Source organism: Mesocricetus auratus, unplaced genomic scaffold (genome assembly GCF_017639785.1).
Source record: "Mesocricetus auratus isolate SY011 unplaced genomic scaffold, BCM_Maur_2.0 Super-Scaffold_100027, whole genome shotgun sequence".
Classification (NCBI taxonomy): domain Eukaryota; kingdom Metazoa; phylum Chordata; class Mammalia; order Rodentia; family Cricetidae; genus Mesocricetus; species Mesocricetus auratus.
In genome coordinates, this window is record NW_024429208.1 from 3515771 (window position 1) to 3530896 (window position 15126).

A 15126-nucleotide genomic window follows, 5' to 3' on the forward strand; every position below is an offset into this window, starting at 1 on the left:
CTAATGCCGCCCGTAGTCCCCAGTGCCTACCAGGGCTCTGGTTATTTGACTGGCTCCACAGGGCTCCAGTCCCCGGCTTCATCGGCTCGGCCACCTCAGGACACCGAGCAGGACATGATACCTCACCGGAGCAGTTACAGTATGGTGACCTGTGCAGCTTGTAGCTTCCACAGAACCTGCCTGTGCCAATGACGCATCCAGTTCAGGCTTGGCTACAGCTCTGCTGTCCTTCATGTCACCTGGGCATACATACGTCTGAGGGACTGGAGTGAGTGGCTTGAGCTGTCTTCTGAGTCTGTGGGCAGAGGGCCAGACAAGATGCCAGCCCTGCTCCTCCTACACAACAGGGAACCTGAGGATGCTCCCTGGGCTGCAGACCTCATGCTGGGAGGACCCTATGCTGCCTCTGCTGGAGACACCCTGCCTATGCCATACAGTGTCCCTGCTCAGGCTGATGGGGTCGATGAGTCAGGTCCAAACCGGGAGAGTGGAGAAACTGGGCAGCTTTATTGATGAGGGTCAGGTACGTGGGCGGGACAAGACCCGAGCCCAGACTTTATGCTTCTCTTCTGGCCTCGGTGCAAACTTATCCTGAAGTTTCTTCCACACGCTCTTATCCATCTCCTGGAACTCTTCCAGGGTGTCTGAACAGGGAGAGACAGAACGCTGACGTCATAGGGCTGTCCCCAGAAGAGTACTTTGCTTCCTATGTGCCCCGGGCACTGTGTCTGATAGAGAAGCACTCCCCAATGGTTATAGCGAAGCTTTTACTGGCAGTGATGGCACACACGCACAGGGTCACCTGACCACCCGCCTCAGCACCAAGAAGGCCCCAACTTTCTCCTCAAGCTGGGTCACTCCACATCAGCTGTTGACACTGAGGTAGAGGGACGCAGGCCTCTGGCTCCCGCAGCATCAAGATGAGGAGGGGCTGCTAGACTCAGCAGTGTGGGTCCCTGCAGGCTGGGGGTGGATGGGTGCCCCCCAATCCCTGAAACCTTGCAACCTTGGGTTCAATTGTAAACCCAGGACAAGGCCACAAACCTCCCAAGCTGGGTTTGTGGCAATCAGTGGTAATATGCAGAGCACTGGGCGGAAAGGTCACCCCTTCACAACGGTGGCTGTGTGTGTGTGTACATGCAGGGAGTCACGCTTAAGAGCACACATGAGCCAGGCGGTTGTAATCCCAGCACTCGGGAGGCAGAGGCAGGCAGATCTCTGGGAGTTTGAGGCCAGCCTGGTCTACAGAGTGAATTCCAGGACAGCCAGGGCTACACAGAGAATCCTGTTTCGACTCCCACCTACACACACACCATGATCCAAGCAGTTCAGCTCTTCCCTGAGTTGACAATTTGGTCCTGAACACCACAGGACGCCCAACAGCATTCTTGCCTCTACCTACCAACTGTGGCAGCCACAAAGTGTCTCCAGACATGGCTCACATCTGTGGGGCACAGGACGTCTCAGCTTACAATTCACAGATACTAAACTTAGACACTAGCATGGTACTGCTTAGTTCTCAGGGGCTCCATTTCAACAAAAGCATTGGCTTGGGGCACTGTGTGGCAGCCGCCAGCAGAGCCGCCCGCTCTGCGACATTTATAAAGTTCAGATTCCCAAACAAAGCACAAAATGTGGCACTGGGACCCCTGCCCTCTGAGTACCGGCTCCACACAGTTGCAACCAAACACGAGGCCTGCTGTGCACACATTAGAAGTCAGACCGGCGGTCACCATGCTGCCTGCCACCCGCCCAGGGGCTTCCTGAGGCTGGCAGAAGGGGCAAGCCCAAGATGGCGGGAACCTGATTCCATGCTAAGTTCATGCTCAGGACCCCCCAGCACTGCGGGTGATGACGTGACCAGGGATGTGAGAGGCCTGGCCCCTCAGCAAAGCTGCTCCCGAGACAGACACAGCGGATGATACAGGTCCTCATCTGCTCAGAGGGGTAACAATTCTAGAAGGCCAAATCTCCACTGCCAAAAGAAGGAGAAATTTCTAGAGTACCAGACAGCCAACGCTTCAGGGCCATGCCCTCTCAGAAAAGGTTAGCCTATTTTTACATACAATATCCTTGGCAGTAAAAATAGCAATTTTCCAGGACCTACCTGCTGACCCTGCCCCCACCCTGCCACCCCTTCCAGTTACAATGGAAATGGGAAGCAGGGAGGGGCTGACTGGCAGGGGCTTCCTTCCTGCCAACTGGGTTCTAGCCCTGACTCCTAAACAGACCTTGTTAGACGCATATCGAACCTGCAGACCACATCTCTTGGGACAGATAACTCACAGGCGGATATCCCCATACTCATTTGCTGAATGGCTTTTTGTTTTAATTAAAAGCCTCATTGTTTATAAAGCCCCCTTAGGACCATAAAAATAAAATTATTTTCCTTCCATCCTGATTCCAATGACTTCCATTTGGCAAATATGTAGTCCCTTGTTCCCAGGCACCAGCCTTGAATTGAAAGTACTAAAGATGATTTTCTCTAAGTAATGCCTTTGACCTTTTCCATATTCTGTGGCTTCAACATATGAGCCCTGGAGCTTCATGGCTCCTTCTGAGCTATTCCTCAAGGCTTCCCATGCAAAACTGTCTTTTCAGGCAACCCCCTAAGCCTTCAGGCTCACAGCCAACCAACCGGCCACGGAGGGGCAGTCATGCCTCCTACCTGTGGACAGGATCAGCTTGTATTCTTCCACCGACAGGCCGCTGAAGCTGGTGTCTCTGGGGCGAGGGTACTGGCACAGGCGTGGAGAGAAGGGACACATTAGTTCTTCGGGACACTGGCTTGCTCTGGCTGGCTGCAACTTACCTGGGCCCTAGCACTGGAGGCCAGAGACCTGATGCTGAGGAGCAGCGCCACCTGGAGGCCAGGACTCGCATGAGTCAGAGAGTGGGGAGCTGAGAGGCAGCCCAAGACTCTGTATTTTAACCACTAGCTCCCAGGTGACACCCACAGAGCTGCTCGATGGCATTTGGAAGGCGTCCCTCTTGTACACAGGCACTTCCATTTGGCCATGTCTATTTGTGGAGCTACTGAATATATTTTTCAAGTCTGGAAAAACCACACTACATGCATGTTGACAGTAATCATGTCAAGGCTGAGGAGGAGCAGAGCTTAGTGTGACAGGACTGTCCCAGCACTCCCTCCATCTTTATCAGCATGTGACATCAATTCCATCATCTAGTGGGAAAAGACGAACAGGAGCACGCGTTCGCACACAGAGCATGCTTGTACACAGGAGCAACTCTCACACACAGCACACACACACAGGAGCACACACACACACACACAGGAGCATACACTCACACACAGAAGCACACGCTCACACACACACACAGCCCCAACACACAGAAGCACACACTCACACACACAGAAGCACACGCTCACACACACACTCACACAGAAGCACACGCTCACACACACAGGAGCACACACTCACACACAGCACACACACACAGGAGCAAACGCTCACACACAGCACACGCTCACACACAGGAGCATACACTCACACACACACACACACACAGAAGCACATGCTCACACACAGCCCCCACACAGGAGCACACACTCACACACACACAGGAGCATGTGCTCACACACAGCATGCTCACACACACAGGAGCATACACTCACACACACACACAGGAGCATACACTCACACACACACACACAGAAGCACACGCTCACACACAGCCCCCACACAGGAGCACACACTCACACACAGCGCACACACACACAGGAGCATGTGCTCACACACAGCACACACACACAGGAGCATACACTCACACACACACACAGGAGCATACACTCACACACACACACACAGAAGCACACGCTCACACACAGCCCCCACACAGGAGCACACACTCACACACACACAGGAGCATGTGCTCGCACACAGCACGCTCACACACAGGAGCCATGGCTTTTATTCAGCAGACCTTTAAAGGCTTTTGCTGGGCACCATTGTTGTCTTAGCTTAAAGTACTGGTTACACTTGAACCACAATTTACAAAACAGCATATAATCAGGTTTCACCCGTTCTGATTGGTGCTCCGACCAGAGGCGGGGCAAGCCTTCGCCCACTCACTCACCTTGTGTTTGTAGTAGTTTGAATGCAGTCGTGCTAAGCTCTCGTACATCTGATCACAGGTCTCAGGTTCTGCCACCTGAAAGACAGGGCGCCCCAGAGGAGTGAGAGAGGAGGTGGCCCCACCTATACCCGCGGGAGGGCTGTGGGCAGGAGCGCATTCAGAGGAGGGCACTGGAGTCCCGCACTGTGGGAAGCAAACCCTCCTCCAGCTCCAGCCATGGGAGCCACCTTAGTGGGTGAAAAGCCCCACCTCACCCGCCCCAAGCTGCAGGACCCGAGCCTTCAGCAGGCAGAAGTGCTCAGCAGCTCTCTGCACTGGGGAGCCACCGCGCCAGCTGCGGGTTACGAAGGACATGCTGGGGGCAGCGTGGGCTCCAGGGATCCAGAAAGCAGCTCAGAGATGGCAGGAAGGCCGGCCTCCGGCTGGAAGGAACCTTACAAACGAGGAGACGATAGGGTGTTGCCATGGAGGCTGCAGAGCACCTGGATCTGCCTGAGGCCCAGGACCACGAGAAAGAGAACGCACGCATGCTCTGTGAATGGGGTCAGCATGAAGGGGATTAAATATTCTTTCATGAAAAATCAAACAATAAAAGAACAAACAAAACCTCCAGCACTTTTACCTCTAAGCAGGGAGCTAAGCCTACAAGGGAGAAGCCAGCCAGGGTGCAGGGCACCCTGCAGTCCCAGCACTTGGGCAGGGAGAGTGTGAAGTCACTCTGGGCTACATGGACAGCTCTAGCCGACCCTGGACTGTAGAGGGACACGGTCTCGAGAGGAAAGGAGGCCATGTTGCAACACTCGTGAACCAAGCAGCACCAAGGCAGACTGCAGCTGTGCACAGCCAGGAAGACGGCCCAGAGCACGCAGACCTGAGGGGGGCAGGGAGAAAACACCCAGGAGAGAGGCAGGCCTCTGCGGGGAAGATGGACGGGTTTCTTCTTCCTGCCTTCCGGACGCCCATCTTCTCTTTACCTCTCCCTTCCCTCCATCCCTGCCATTTGTCCATACACCGCATTACACTTCTCTTCCAGGGATTCTGAAAGCTCCCAGAACAGAACTCTTTTATAGTTTTCCCAGAATCCAAATGACGCCTTTTTTTTTTTTTTGACTTAAGTCCTTTCTTGAAGAGGAAGCATATAAATAAATCAGGAGTTAAGCATTTCAGCGAGGCAGGCCTCTTCTGCCTGTGCGGCAAGCGAGGTCCCAGTGCTCAGCCAACGCTGCCCCAGACCTGCTTTCCTCTCTACCAGATGTACCTGCTCACGGCTGGCAGCGACTGTCGTGGAAGTCACCGGAGAGAGTGCTGTAGGCTGAGTAGAGACGGGGGTCACTTACACGACAGACATTAATTACAGGTACAAAACAGGAGAAGTGTGGGCCAGCGTCTCCCTGGGCGGTTCTCCCTACAAGGGTCAGCAGCGCTAGGGCAGCGGCCACGCTGTCGGGGAGGAGCACTCGCACACTGAGGCGGCTTTGGGGAGGGGCGGTGCAGACAGGGTCTCTATGTAGTTCTGGCTGTCCTGGTTCACTGCGTAGAACCAGGATGGCACTGAAGTCACAGAGACGCTCCCGCCTCTGCCCTCTGAATGCTAGGATTACAGGCGTGCGCCACCACAGCGCTGGCACTCACGGCTTCTTACTCAGAAGACGGAAGGAAGCAGCACACAAAACACAGCTCTGGGTGAGGACACAGAACAGAAACCGGTCTCAAGCCAACTATCGGGGGAGGGAGGCAGTTTCTGTGGGCGATGTGCTGGCCTCGCAAACATGAGGCCGAAGGTCCAACCCCCGGAACCTGTGTGAGCACTGGCATGGAGGCACACGCTCATCATTAACTGCAGTGCTTGGCAGGTAGACAGGTAGATCCTTGCGGCTCACTGGCTGGCCTGCATAGCCTACTGAGCGAGTTCCAGGGCAGAGAGAGAACCTGCATCTAAACAAGTAAGTAGAAACGGAGAAAGAACGAGGCGGACAGTACTAGAGGAACACACTGGAAGCCGTCCTCTGCCGTCTGCGTGTGCACGTGTAACTGCAGGCACACACCCTTCACACACGCAGCTGCACACTCACAGGCAGCAGTCACACAACATCTGCGCACTAAACAGGAAGTCATTTCTATGCCCGTGCTCCCCACACCTGTGCTGACTGTCCACCTGCAAACCCCACAGCCTGCACGAGGCATCTGTGTGAGCAGGGCCGATGGGGAGCAAGGGCCTCTGTGGGGACCAGCCGCCCTGGTGGGACCCTGGCACCACTGTTCACTCGCTCTAAGACATGGGGAAGTCACTGACTCTACCCGCTCACTTAAAGGAAACCGCCACGTCCCTTTCCTGTTCCCTGCACACGTCCACTCTTGTGAACATCTGACTACTCAGAAGGCCCTCTTGCCCCGTAACGCTTGGGCGTGTGCTCCCTGGGACCCAGACCTTCTCTCGTGGTCACACAGGACAACACTGAGACAGTGCCATTATCCATGTCCGCATTCCAATCCTGGCCACTGTCTGGGAAACCCTCACAAGCACTGCGGTCCACTGTCCTGTGCACCTGGTCACCTTGCATCCTGGGCCTCAGCCTGTCTCTGCTCTGTGTACTCCACTTTTTAGGTATGCCGGTGAACCTGACTTTCAAGGAAGTGATAATGACAGTCCCCACCTCTGAAGGCGGTGTGAGGCTGAAGGTGACATGGCTGCTCCTGGCCTGGAAATTCAGGGAACAGGGCCAGTGTACGTGAGGGTTAGCACAGTACTGGGGCCCACCTTACAATACAAACACACAAGAGAGCCTGCCCAGGCCAATACAAAGCACACAGGGGTGTGTGCTGGGCTGGGCTGTGCAGGGGGAGCCAAGGAAGACTGGAGAAACATCTCAGCAGGGAGCGGCTGGGAGATAGCCTGGAAGGACCCGGGAGTGGGCCTGAGTGGCCATGCATCTGGTAGGAGTGTGACTGGGGATGGTGGGAACCAGAGACCTTACCAGGCCACGCTGGACTGACCTGGACACCTCCGGGCAGTACGCATTTCATGGCCAGGCAAGGGGGCTCTGCTAAAGGCTGTTCCCACAGCTGCTCATCTACGCCCACCCCCCTCCTACCACCAGGCTGCCTTCCTAGTGCCCCGCAGGGGCAGCCTGCCCTCCAACCAGACCAGAGGCCGCCCTGCTCCTCCTCCAGCTGCTCTGCTCCCTGCACCCTTGCAACCGGGGAGCCTCTTGGCTCACTCAATCACTCGCTCGCCCCTGACAGCACAGACGGGGTGGGTGCAGAGGACAGGGCCTTGAGTGCAAAAAAGGAAGTAACCCCAGGAACCCTCAAGCTCCTCAGTGCCCTCTGTCCCTCAGTGTTCAAGGAGGCTTGTAACCAGGGATGGTGGCACAAGCCCATTATCTCAGAACTCGGGAGGGAGGAGGATGGTGAGTTCAAGGCCTTCCTGGGGTCTAGTTAACACAATACAAAATTACCTGCCATCTAATTTCCCACTAGGTCAGGTGTTTACAATTTCAGAAGGCTGTAGAAGCAGCCCAGTGGAGGTGGTGGGAGTTTACAATATGCCAATTTCTAGCAAATTCTTATTGCTCAAGGACTGACAGCAAGAACACAGCCCATTGCAGGATCCATGTTACATCTAACTCTAGCTCAGCAATGAAAATGCAGTTTTGTTTGCTACTTAAGAGCTATCAACGGGATCCTGGTCTTACTCCGGAAGCCCAGCCCAACGCCTACCTACACCTTGCACTGCAGCCCCAGATGCCAGCACAAACACTCTGGAACCTGGAACCACCAGCATTTCTCACGAAATGTCTTCTGGGTTTTAGGAAAGACTCCCACATGCAAAGCCTTAAATTACCTGGGTTTTGCATTTGCACCTAATGAGATTATGGACATTCTGGGACAAAAAGCCGCACATGGGCATTATGAAAAATTCAACGCTGGTCCCTGAACACGAATGGAATGGAGGCTCCGAGACAAGCTCCCTTTACTGCTCCATTGTTCCCTCTGCATTTCCCTGCTCAGCCGTCAGTAAATTCCTCTTTACCATATTAAACTTTTATACATACAAATCTACATCAGTGCCACAGGCACCGACTTCCATTTTCAAAATTGAATTTTGGGTGGTGACAGCAATTTGTACAGCGGCCCCTATTCCAGTCACACAAGGGCAGCGTAAGCACACTGGGGGGCGCCACAGACTGCTCTGCTGACTAAGGTAGCGCTGGACCTGGTCCAAGAGGCTCTGTTAAGAGCTTTCGTGACTCTGTCATGAACTTCTGACAATCGGTCCTAGAGACCACCCTGCTCACAACCCATTTCTGTAGTGCCTCCAAGTTACAAAGAGCACAATCTGTTCTTAGGCCACATCCCCAAAGCCTGATTTGGTGGCTGAAGTACACACCAACACCCACTGAGATGCCTTCTCTGTGGCTGTCACGTGCCAGGTGGCTGGGGACCAGGCTGCCTGCCCCACTGAAGAGCCGAGGAGCAGACCTCAGCTGGATGACTTCAGCCTTGGGTTCCCTCTGAGGAGGTGCTGGGACTGCCTGCTAGGCAGCCAGCAAAGCTTGACATCTTCCCCCGGCCATTATCTAACCCTTCATGAAGACAACGGCCACAGCCCGTGCTGGCCAGGCAGCAGCATCTCCAGACCCTTTCCAGAGCTGACCGGAGTGGGCTAGGCTGGCCTGGCAGAGCTTCCCGAAGGCCACCCTGCACCTGATTCTAAGAGATCTGCTCCTGGCCTGCAGTTAAGTCAATAACCACAGCTGTTTGCCCCTCCCCCGTGCCGGGATGCTGTTGTGAAGCTCCAGGTGCTGCAGGGAATGAACTGTTTTAAGAAAACTATTCAGTGGAGACAAGACCCGTAACCATGAACTTCAAAAGGGAACAACAGGAAGCAGGGAGGTTGGAGGTGTTCCATGTGTTCCGGCTCCTGCTGCATCTCCCTCCTGGTGGGTGTAAGGTGGGCAACCTCTGGTGGCTTACACAGAGGCAGAGGGTTTGAGTTGTTAACTGGCCTTTCTGCGTGGTGTCCCGCTGGGCACCACCTTCTGGGGAGGCAGCGATCAGACAAAGAAAACAAGTGGGCCTGAGGTACTTAATTCTTTGCCCAAAAGTGAACGGGAGGGGAGGAGGGACCTGGTGCTCTCAGAAGAAACTTAACAGCGGTCTCTCAAGAGGACCGACACCAGGGGACCTGGCGGCACGTGGGGGCCGTGCAGACCAGGGCATGTGGCTGGGCTGCTTTCACTGGTCAAGGGACCTGGTTTCACTCTTCTGGTTTGATTTCAGCGTCTGTAAGGAGTGAAGCAATGGCTGCTCACTCGTTGGCACGAAGGGAAAGTCGGATGAGGTGTGCCAAGCGCTCTGCGCACCTCTGACAGTCCTTGTTAGACACAGGGAGCCCAGGGGCCAGGAGGATGCGCTCTCAACAGAGCTGCTCCACCAGCAGCCGCCGCCTCCCCCAGTCCCGCTCTGGACAAGTGGCAGAGAGGTGGAGGCACAGGAACCATCCACCCCCAGGGGCTCATCCGCCTCCGCTGCCTTGAACGAAGCGGCTCTCAGAGCCACCTTGCTTCCTCAAGGTCTTTGCTAAGTGATCTGGGGGCGGTGGGGGGAGTGACTCACACGCCACTCTCTACCCCAGCCAAGGACTGCTCGCTCCAAAAAATTATCACCAAGATTTACTGAGCCCAGGCAGGCTCAATTTCAGATGGCATCGGGATGAGCTATGACAAAGGTCCTGAGTAATGTGTCCACTGCCGCCATGACGCCCTCGTTCTGTCTACCAGGAACACATCCATCAGCTGAGGCAGAACATCGGTGAAGCCCTCACTTGCATCTGCAGCTGTGACTCAAGTCTGTGTGGGCCTCAGCTAATCAGAAACTGTGTCCTAGGTGATGACAAAGGCTGACAGCTCCCAAAGAGAGAAAGCTCTCCCCTCCCTGCTGCTCAAGTGTCTGTCTCCTCTAGGCAACCAGCCTCTGGCTGACCAACTCTGAGCTGCTTGGGGCTGAGGAGCATAAGGAGCAGGTCTCCGCAGTGCCTGGGATGCCACAAACACAGAAAGCCTCAAGCCACGGTGTTGTCAAGTGAGTCTGCGCACAGGAGACCGGGCCTGCCCTCCCGTCTTAGTGCTTCTCCCAGCAACTTACGCTACATGTGCAACCGGACCGGAGACCGGGGACTCACAACCACAACTGGTCACTTGGATGTTCACTCGATGCTTTTGTGTGCCAAGAGCCACCTCAGACAGGGTGGAGGAGGGGGGGCGGGGGCTTCATCTCCATTCTCACATCAGGGGGCACAGCCCTAGAAAGCCCATTGGGTTTGCCATGTGAGGACCCTGTGCACAGTGACCTCCCGGGGCTCCCAGAGGTCCTGGGCCAGACCTTCCGCCCAGGTGGCTAGCAGCAGACTAGCTGTGAGGTCGCCGCTGGCAGTGCCTCGTGAGGCTGACTGGCTGAGCCAAGGTGCAGTGAGCTGCAGTAACTCCATGTTCCCGCCTCGCAGGCCGTGGTCCAGCGTCACAGGTCACTTACTGGGTTAGGATGTGTTGCTGTGCCTCTCATGTGACACCTCTGACCTCGTGCCCAAGCCCTGCGCTCAAACGGCCTCCTGCCTACTTGACGCCTCCACTTGGGAGTCAGTCTCCTTGGCATCTCAGGCTTAAAGCATCTAACATGGAACGTGGCGTGTCTGCCCACACCCCACCTGCCCCTCGTCTAGTCTTCCCCATCCCAGAGAAGGGCACCCAGCTGCTCAAGCCAAAAAAAAGGGGGGGAAGGGGGAACCTAGGCGCTGTCCTCGGCTGCTCTCTCCTGCCCCGCATCCGTGCTGTTAATGTGACTTGCTTCACCAACTGTTCCCAGTTACCGCCATCTCCTGCGCTGTCACCGTTACCCAAGCTGCCCGCGTCTCTTCCAGGGGACCGCGGCAGGCTTCCCTGCCGCCTCCTCGTTCCAGAGAAACCTTTCCAAATCAGGTCACATCAGTCCCCCTGGCTAAACATCCCCAGTGGCTTCTCGCTGGCCTTATGTGGTAAATCCCGACTCCTAATCAGAGCCTTTAAGACTGAGTGGGAGGACCGGAGAGGTGGCTGCCGGGCAGCTAGAAAGAACCCAGGTTCGATTCCCGGTATCCCCACGGTGGCTCACGGCCATCAGCAACTTCAGTTCCAGGGGATCCAACGCCGGCCCTCCTCTGGCCTCCGTGGGCTAACGTGGTGCACAGACATATGTGTAGGCAAAACACACTTAAAACAAAACCTGTATGTGCGCCTTTAGTCCCAGCCCTTGGGAGGCAGAGGCAGGTGGATCTCTGTGACTTCGAGACCAGCCTGGTCTACAGAGTGAGCTCCAGGACAGCCTCCAAAGCCACAGAGAAACCCTGTCTCGAAGAGAAAACAAACAAAAAGAAACCTGTATGGCACCTGATCCCTGCTCTCCCTCAGCTTCAAGTCTCAGCCGTGGCCTCACCACCCTTCACTCTGGCTTGCCTGCTTTTTCTCTGCCACGCCGGTCTCTTTTCCCCCGGCAGTGACTGGCCACTCTTCCAGAAGCGCGGCGTCCTCCGCTGTCTTGCTGCCTTGAGCAAGCCCCAGGAGCAAGCCTAAAGAATGCTCCATGTGCCACGACCACCGCACGTACTGGGGACAGCCTCAAGCGCCTAACTTGCTCCTTGTCGTCCCTTCAAAGCCACATGCGGCGGAGAGGGGAGGTGGCTCTGCGGCGAAGGAGCACTGGCTGCTCTCCCAGAGGGTCCTGAGTTCGGTTCCCAGCACCCACCCGGTGGCTCGCAATGCTCTGCGACGAGGTCTGGCGCCCTCTTCTGGAGGCACACACGCAGGCAGACCACGGTACACACGAGAAATGCATGAATACAGGGGGCAATGGGCCTCCCCTAACTCACTCACGTCGCCCCGGAACCTAACCTCGTTCGCGGCGCTGTTGCTAAGGGGACCTACGCCGGAGGGAGGGTCCGGCTGGCTGGAGTCTGGGGGGGGGGGGGACGGGCTCGGCTCACACACAGTAACGAGGTCGGGGAAGAAACAGCCCCGCCTTACAGTTCGAGTCTTTGCAGGCATCCGGATCCCGGGGGCGCTTCACTGGCCGAGGCGAAGGCGTCGCACCCCGCAGCTAAGCGGGAACGAGCGCTCCTCGCACACGTGCAGCCTGTCACCGGGCCGACGCATGCGCAGACCCCTCCCCTCCCGCCCCTCGCTCCGACGCCTCCAACCTCCTTCGTCCCCTCCGGTCACCTGGGTGTTCTCTCCCTCCCGAAAGGCCTGTGCTACCCGCTGCCGCAGGTAAGCGCCCAAGTCCCGGCCCCGTTTGGTCTCGTCCACCGGCCATTCCTCGCAGAGCTTAAGGAAACGACGGTAGCGGAGAGCGGCCATTTTGGGCCCGGCTTGCCCCGCCCCTGTGCGCTGGGGGAGGAGTCGAGGCCGCGGACGGCGCGTGCGCTCTCAGGCGCGCCGGCTTCTCCCGACGGACATGCGCGTTTTCGCCGACGGCCGGCTTGCCTGCCTCCAGGCAGGGGCGCTCGCGGCTCACCGGTGAGTGCGAGCCCTGAGTCCTGGAACTCGCCCAGGTCCCAGGGGCAAAGCAGCAGACGCGGGTGTGCCCTGGGGACAGCTTTTGCTTTTCATTTTCAGTGACTTCACGAGCTCGAGACTAAAACAGCTTCCCCCGAGAGACCTCTGCTGTTTTGCATAAGAGAAACATTTGCATGTAAATGCAGGTTGTTGCCGGATGAAGATGTGTTTGAACTTGGATCTCTGGCACCCGCGCACGCACACACCTGCCTCGCTCATACACACACACACCTGCCTCGCTCACACACACACACACACACCTGCCTCACTGACACACACTTACTGCTCTGTACTACTGGAGCTCTGCTGGTTTCTCAGTTACCATCGCTGAGGCTCATGCATAGGCTCCCTATGGAGAACCAAAAAACGTTGCTAAAGCATGAAAAACTTTTTAAAAATTTAGTGTATTTTCTTTATTTTTATACATATGAGTGTTTACCTGCGCGTATATCTGTGCGCCACACCACATTTGGGCTCTGGGAACGGAACCTGATTCTCTGTAAGAGCAGTAAGTGCTCTTAATAGCTGAGCTGCGGTTATTTTTATAAAAATGTGCTATTTAATTTTAAAAAAGAATTTTAATGTAAGTGTATGAATGTCTGTCTGTGTGTATGTGTGCACTAAATGCAGGCCTGGCCAGAAAATGGCATCAGATTAGATGCCTGGAACTGAAGTTATAGGCAGTTGTGAGCTACCATGTGGGCGCTGGAAACCAAGCAGGGTCCTCTGTAAGCACAGTGAATGCCCCAGACCCCCGGGTCATCTCCTCAGTCCCAGATGTCCCACCCAAACAGCTGGGTGCCTGCTACATGGCCCAGGTTGCCCTTGAACTTTATTTATTTATTTTTGGTTTTTATGAGACAGGGTTTCTCTGTATTGTTTTGGAGGCTATCGGTCCAGCCCGGCCTCGAGCTCACAGAGATCCGCCTGCCTCTGCCTCCCGAGTGCTGGGATTAAAGGCGTGCGCCACCACTGCCTGGCTCCTCTTGATATTTTTAACAAGGAATTTCACATATTTTGTTTTGCACTTGGCTCCTAGAAATTAGTGTTTAATGAACGAACAAACAAAACCCACCTAGGTGTGTGAGATCCCCCAGACCTCTCGGCATTCACAGCATAGGAGACAAACCTCTGGAGGAGGGGAGGAGGGTTGGTGAGCAGGACCCCTTGCTGTATAGAGGAAGGGAGACCACAGAAGGAGGCAGAACTTCCCTGGTTCCTTTCTCAGTCTCTCGCTGCACTTGGACCTCGAGTGAAACCAAAATTCTGTCGACAAGTTACTGTCCCTACTGCCCAAGACGGGTTGTCCCACCTCCGCCTGCCCGGGCAGCTGTGGCCAGCCCAGTGCTCTTCAAAGTGGTACCTGGGGTGGGCCCTGTGGTTTCCAGTGCTGCCCTCAGCTAACTGGAGCTGTGGAGTAAAGACCCACTTTGCCCTTTGACCTCAGGAAAGTCACCCAGCTTTGTGGCTAGCTCTTAAGAGAGCTGAGATGAGGCTGCCACAGGGTTTGGAACCTGATGGGGTGGCCACTGAGCGCCTCACCTTGGTGTAGCGCCCCAACCAAGACTCCCTTTCTCTGGCTGCTCACTCTGAACATCACCGCTGGAGCTGTGGGAGACTGTTCCGCTTAAACCACCCACTGCTCTGTGCAGATTAAAAACCCTCCCTCTGCCTCCTTCCCAGTCCACCCCAGGCTTGCCTCCTCCCCGCCCTGTCGAGCCGCCCCTCATCTCCCTCCCCCATTTCCCTCTGCAGTTGGGTAATATTTCTTTCTCTGTGTTCCACAGTGCTGCCTACCACAGCCAGGCCCTGCCTAACGATGGGGAAAATGAGGAGAGCACTATCAAGAGGGTTTTGTCATGGGAACATTGCGTGGTGCCGTGTGACAAGGCAACACACGAGACACCCTGTCTTTTCTCTCCCATGTTCGTGTTGGGACGTCATCAAGTCATTCCTACTTCAGCAGTGTGTGTGTGTGTGTGGGTGTGTGTGTGTGTGTGCACCGTGTGTGTGTGTACCTGGTGCATCAGACCCCCCTCAGGAAGAGAGTTATAGATGGTTGTTAACCGCCCAGCAAGTGCTGGGGAATCAAACTGAATCCTCTGTGTGGGGTTTTTTTTTTTTGTCTTTTTTGTTATTTTTGAGTAGGGGAGCAGGAGTTGAGAAAGGGTCTCTCCGGGTCGTCCTGGCTGTCCCAGAACACGCTATGTAGACCCAGCTGGCTTTGAACTAACAGAGGTCACCTACCTTTGCCCCTTTGCCTCTCTGAGTTCGAGGCCAGCCTGGTCTACAGATGGAGTTCCAGGACAGCCAGGGCTGCACAGAGAACCCCGACTAGAAAAAATAAAATAAAGCAAGGAGGAAGACGACGGTGACAGCAAAGCACCAAGCAAATGTGGGAGTGGCGTTGGTGACCGCACAGGTCACACTGTCACGGAGC

The 15126-nt window shown here is 55.6% G+C and overlaps 1 protein-coding gene across 1 annotated transcript; it reads right to left on the reverse strand.

Annotated features, from left to right (window-relative positions):
* Positions 1 to 485: 485 nt before the first annotated feature.
* LOC101829482 (ubiquinol-cytochrome-c reductase complex assembly factor 2) lies at positions 486 to 12537 on the reverse strand. The gene is made up of 4 exons (XM_040732026.1): positions 12351 to 12537; positions 4099 to 4173; positions 2669 to 2738; positions 486 to 644 (listed from the first exon to the last, which is right to left on the reverse strand). Exons 1-4 carry the CDS (start codon positions 12486 to 12488, stop codon positions 520 to 522), a joined length of 408 nt encoding a protein of 135 aa, XP_040587960.1. The 5' UTR covers positions 12489 to 12537; the 3' UTR covers positions 486 to 519.
* Positions 12538 to 15126: the final 2589 nt, after the last annotated feature.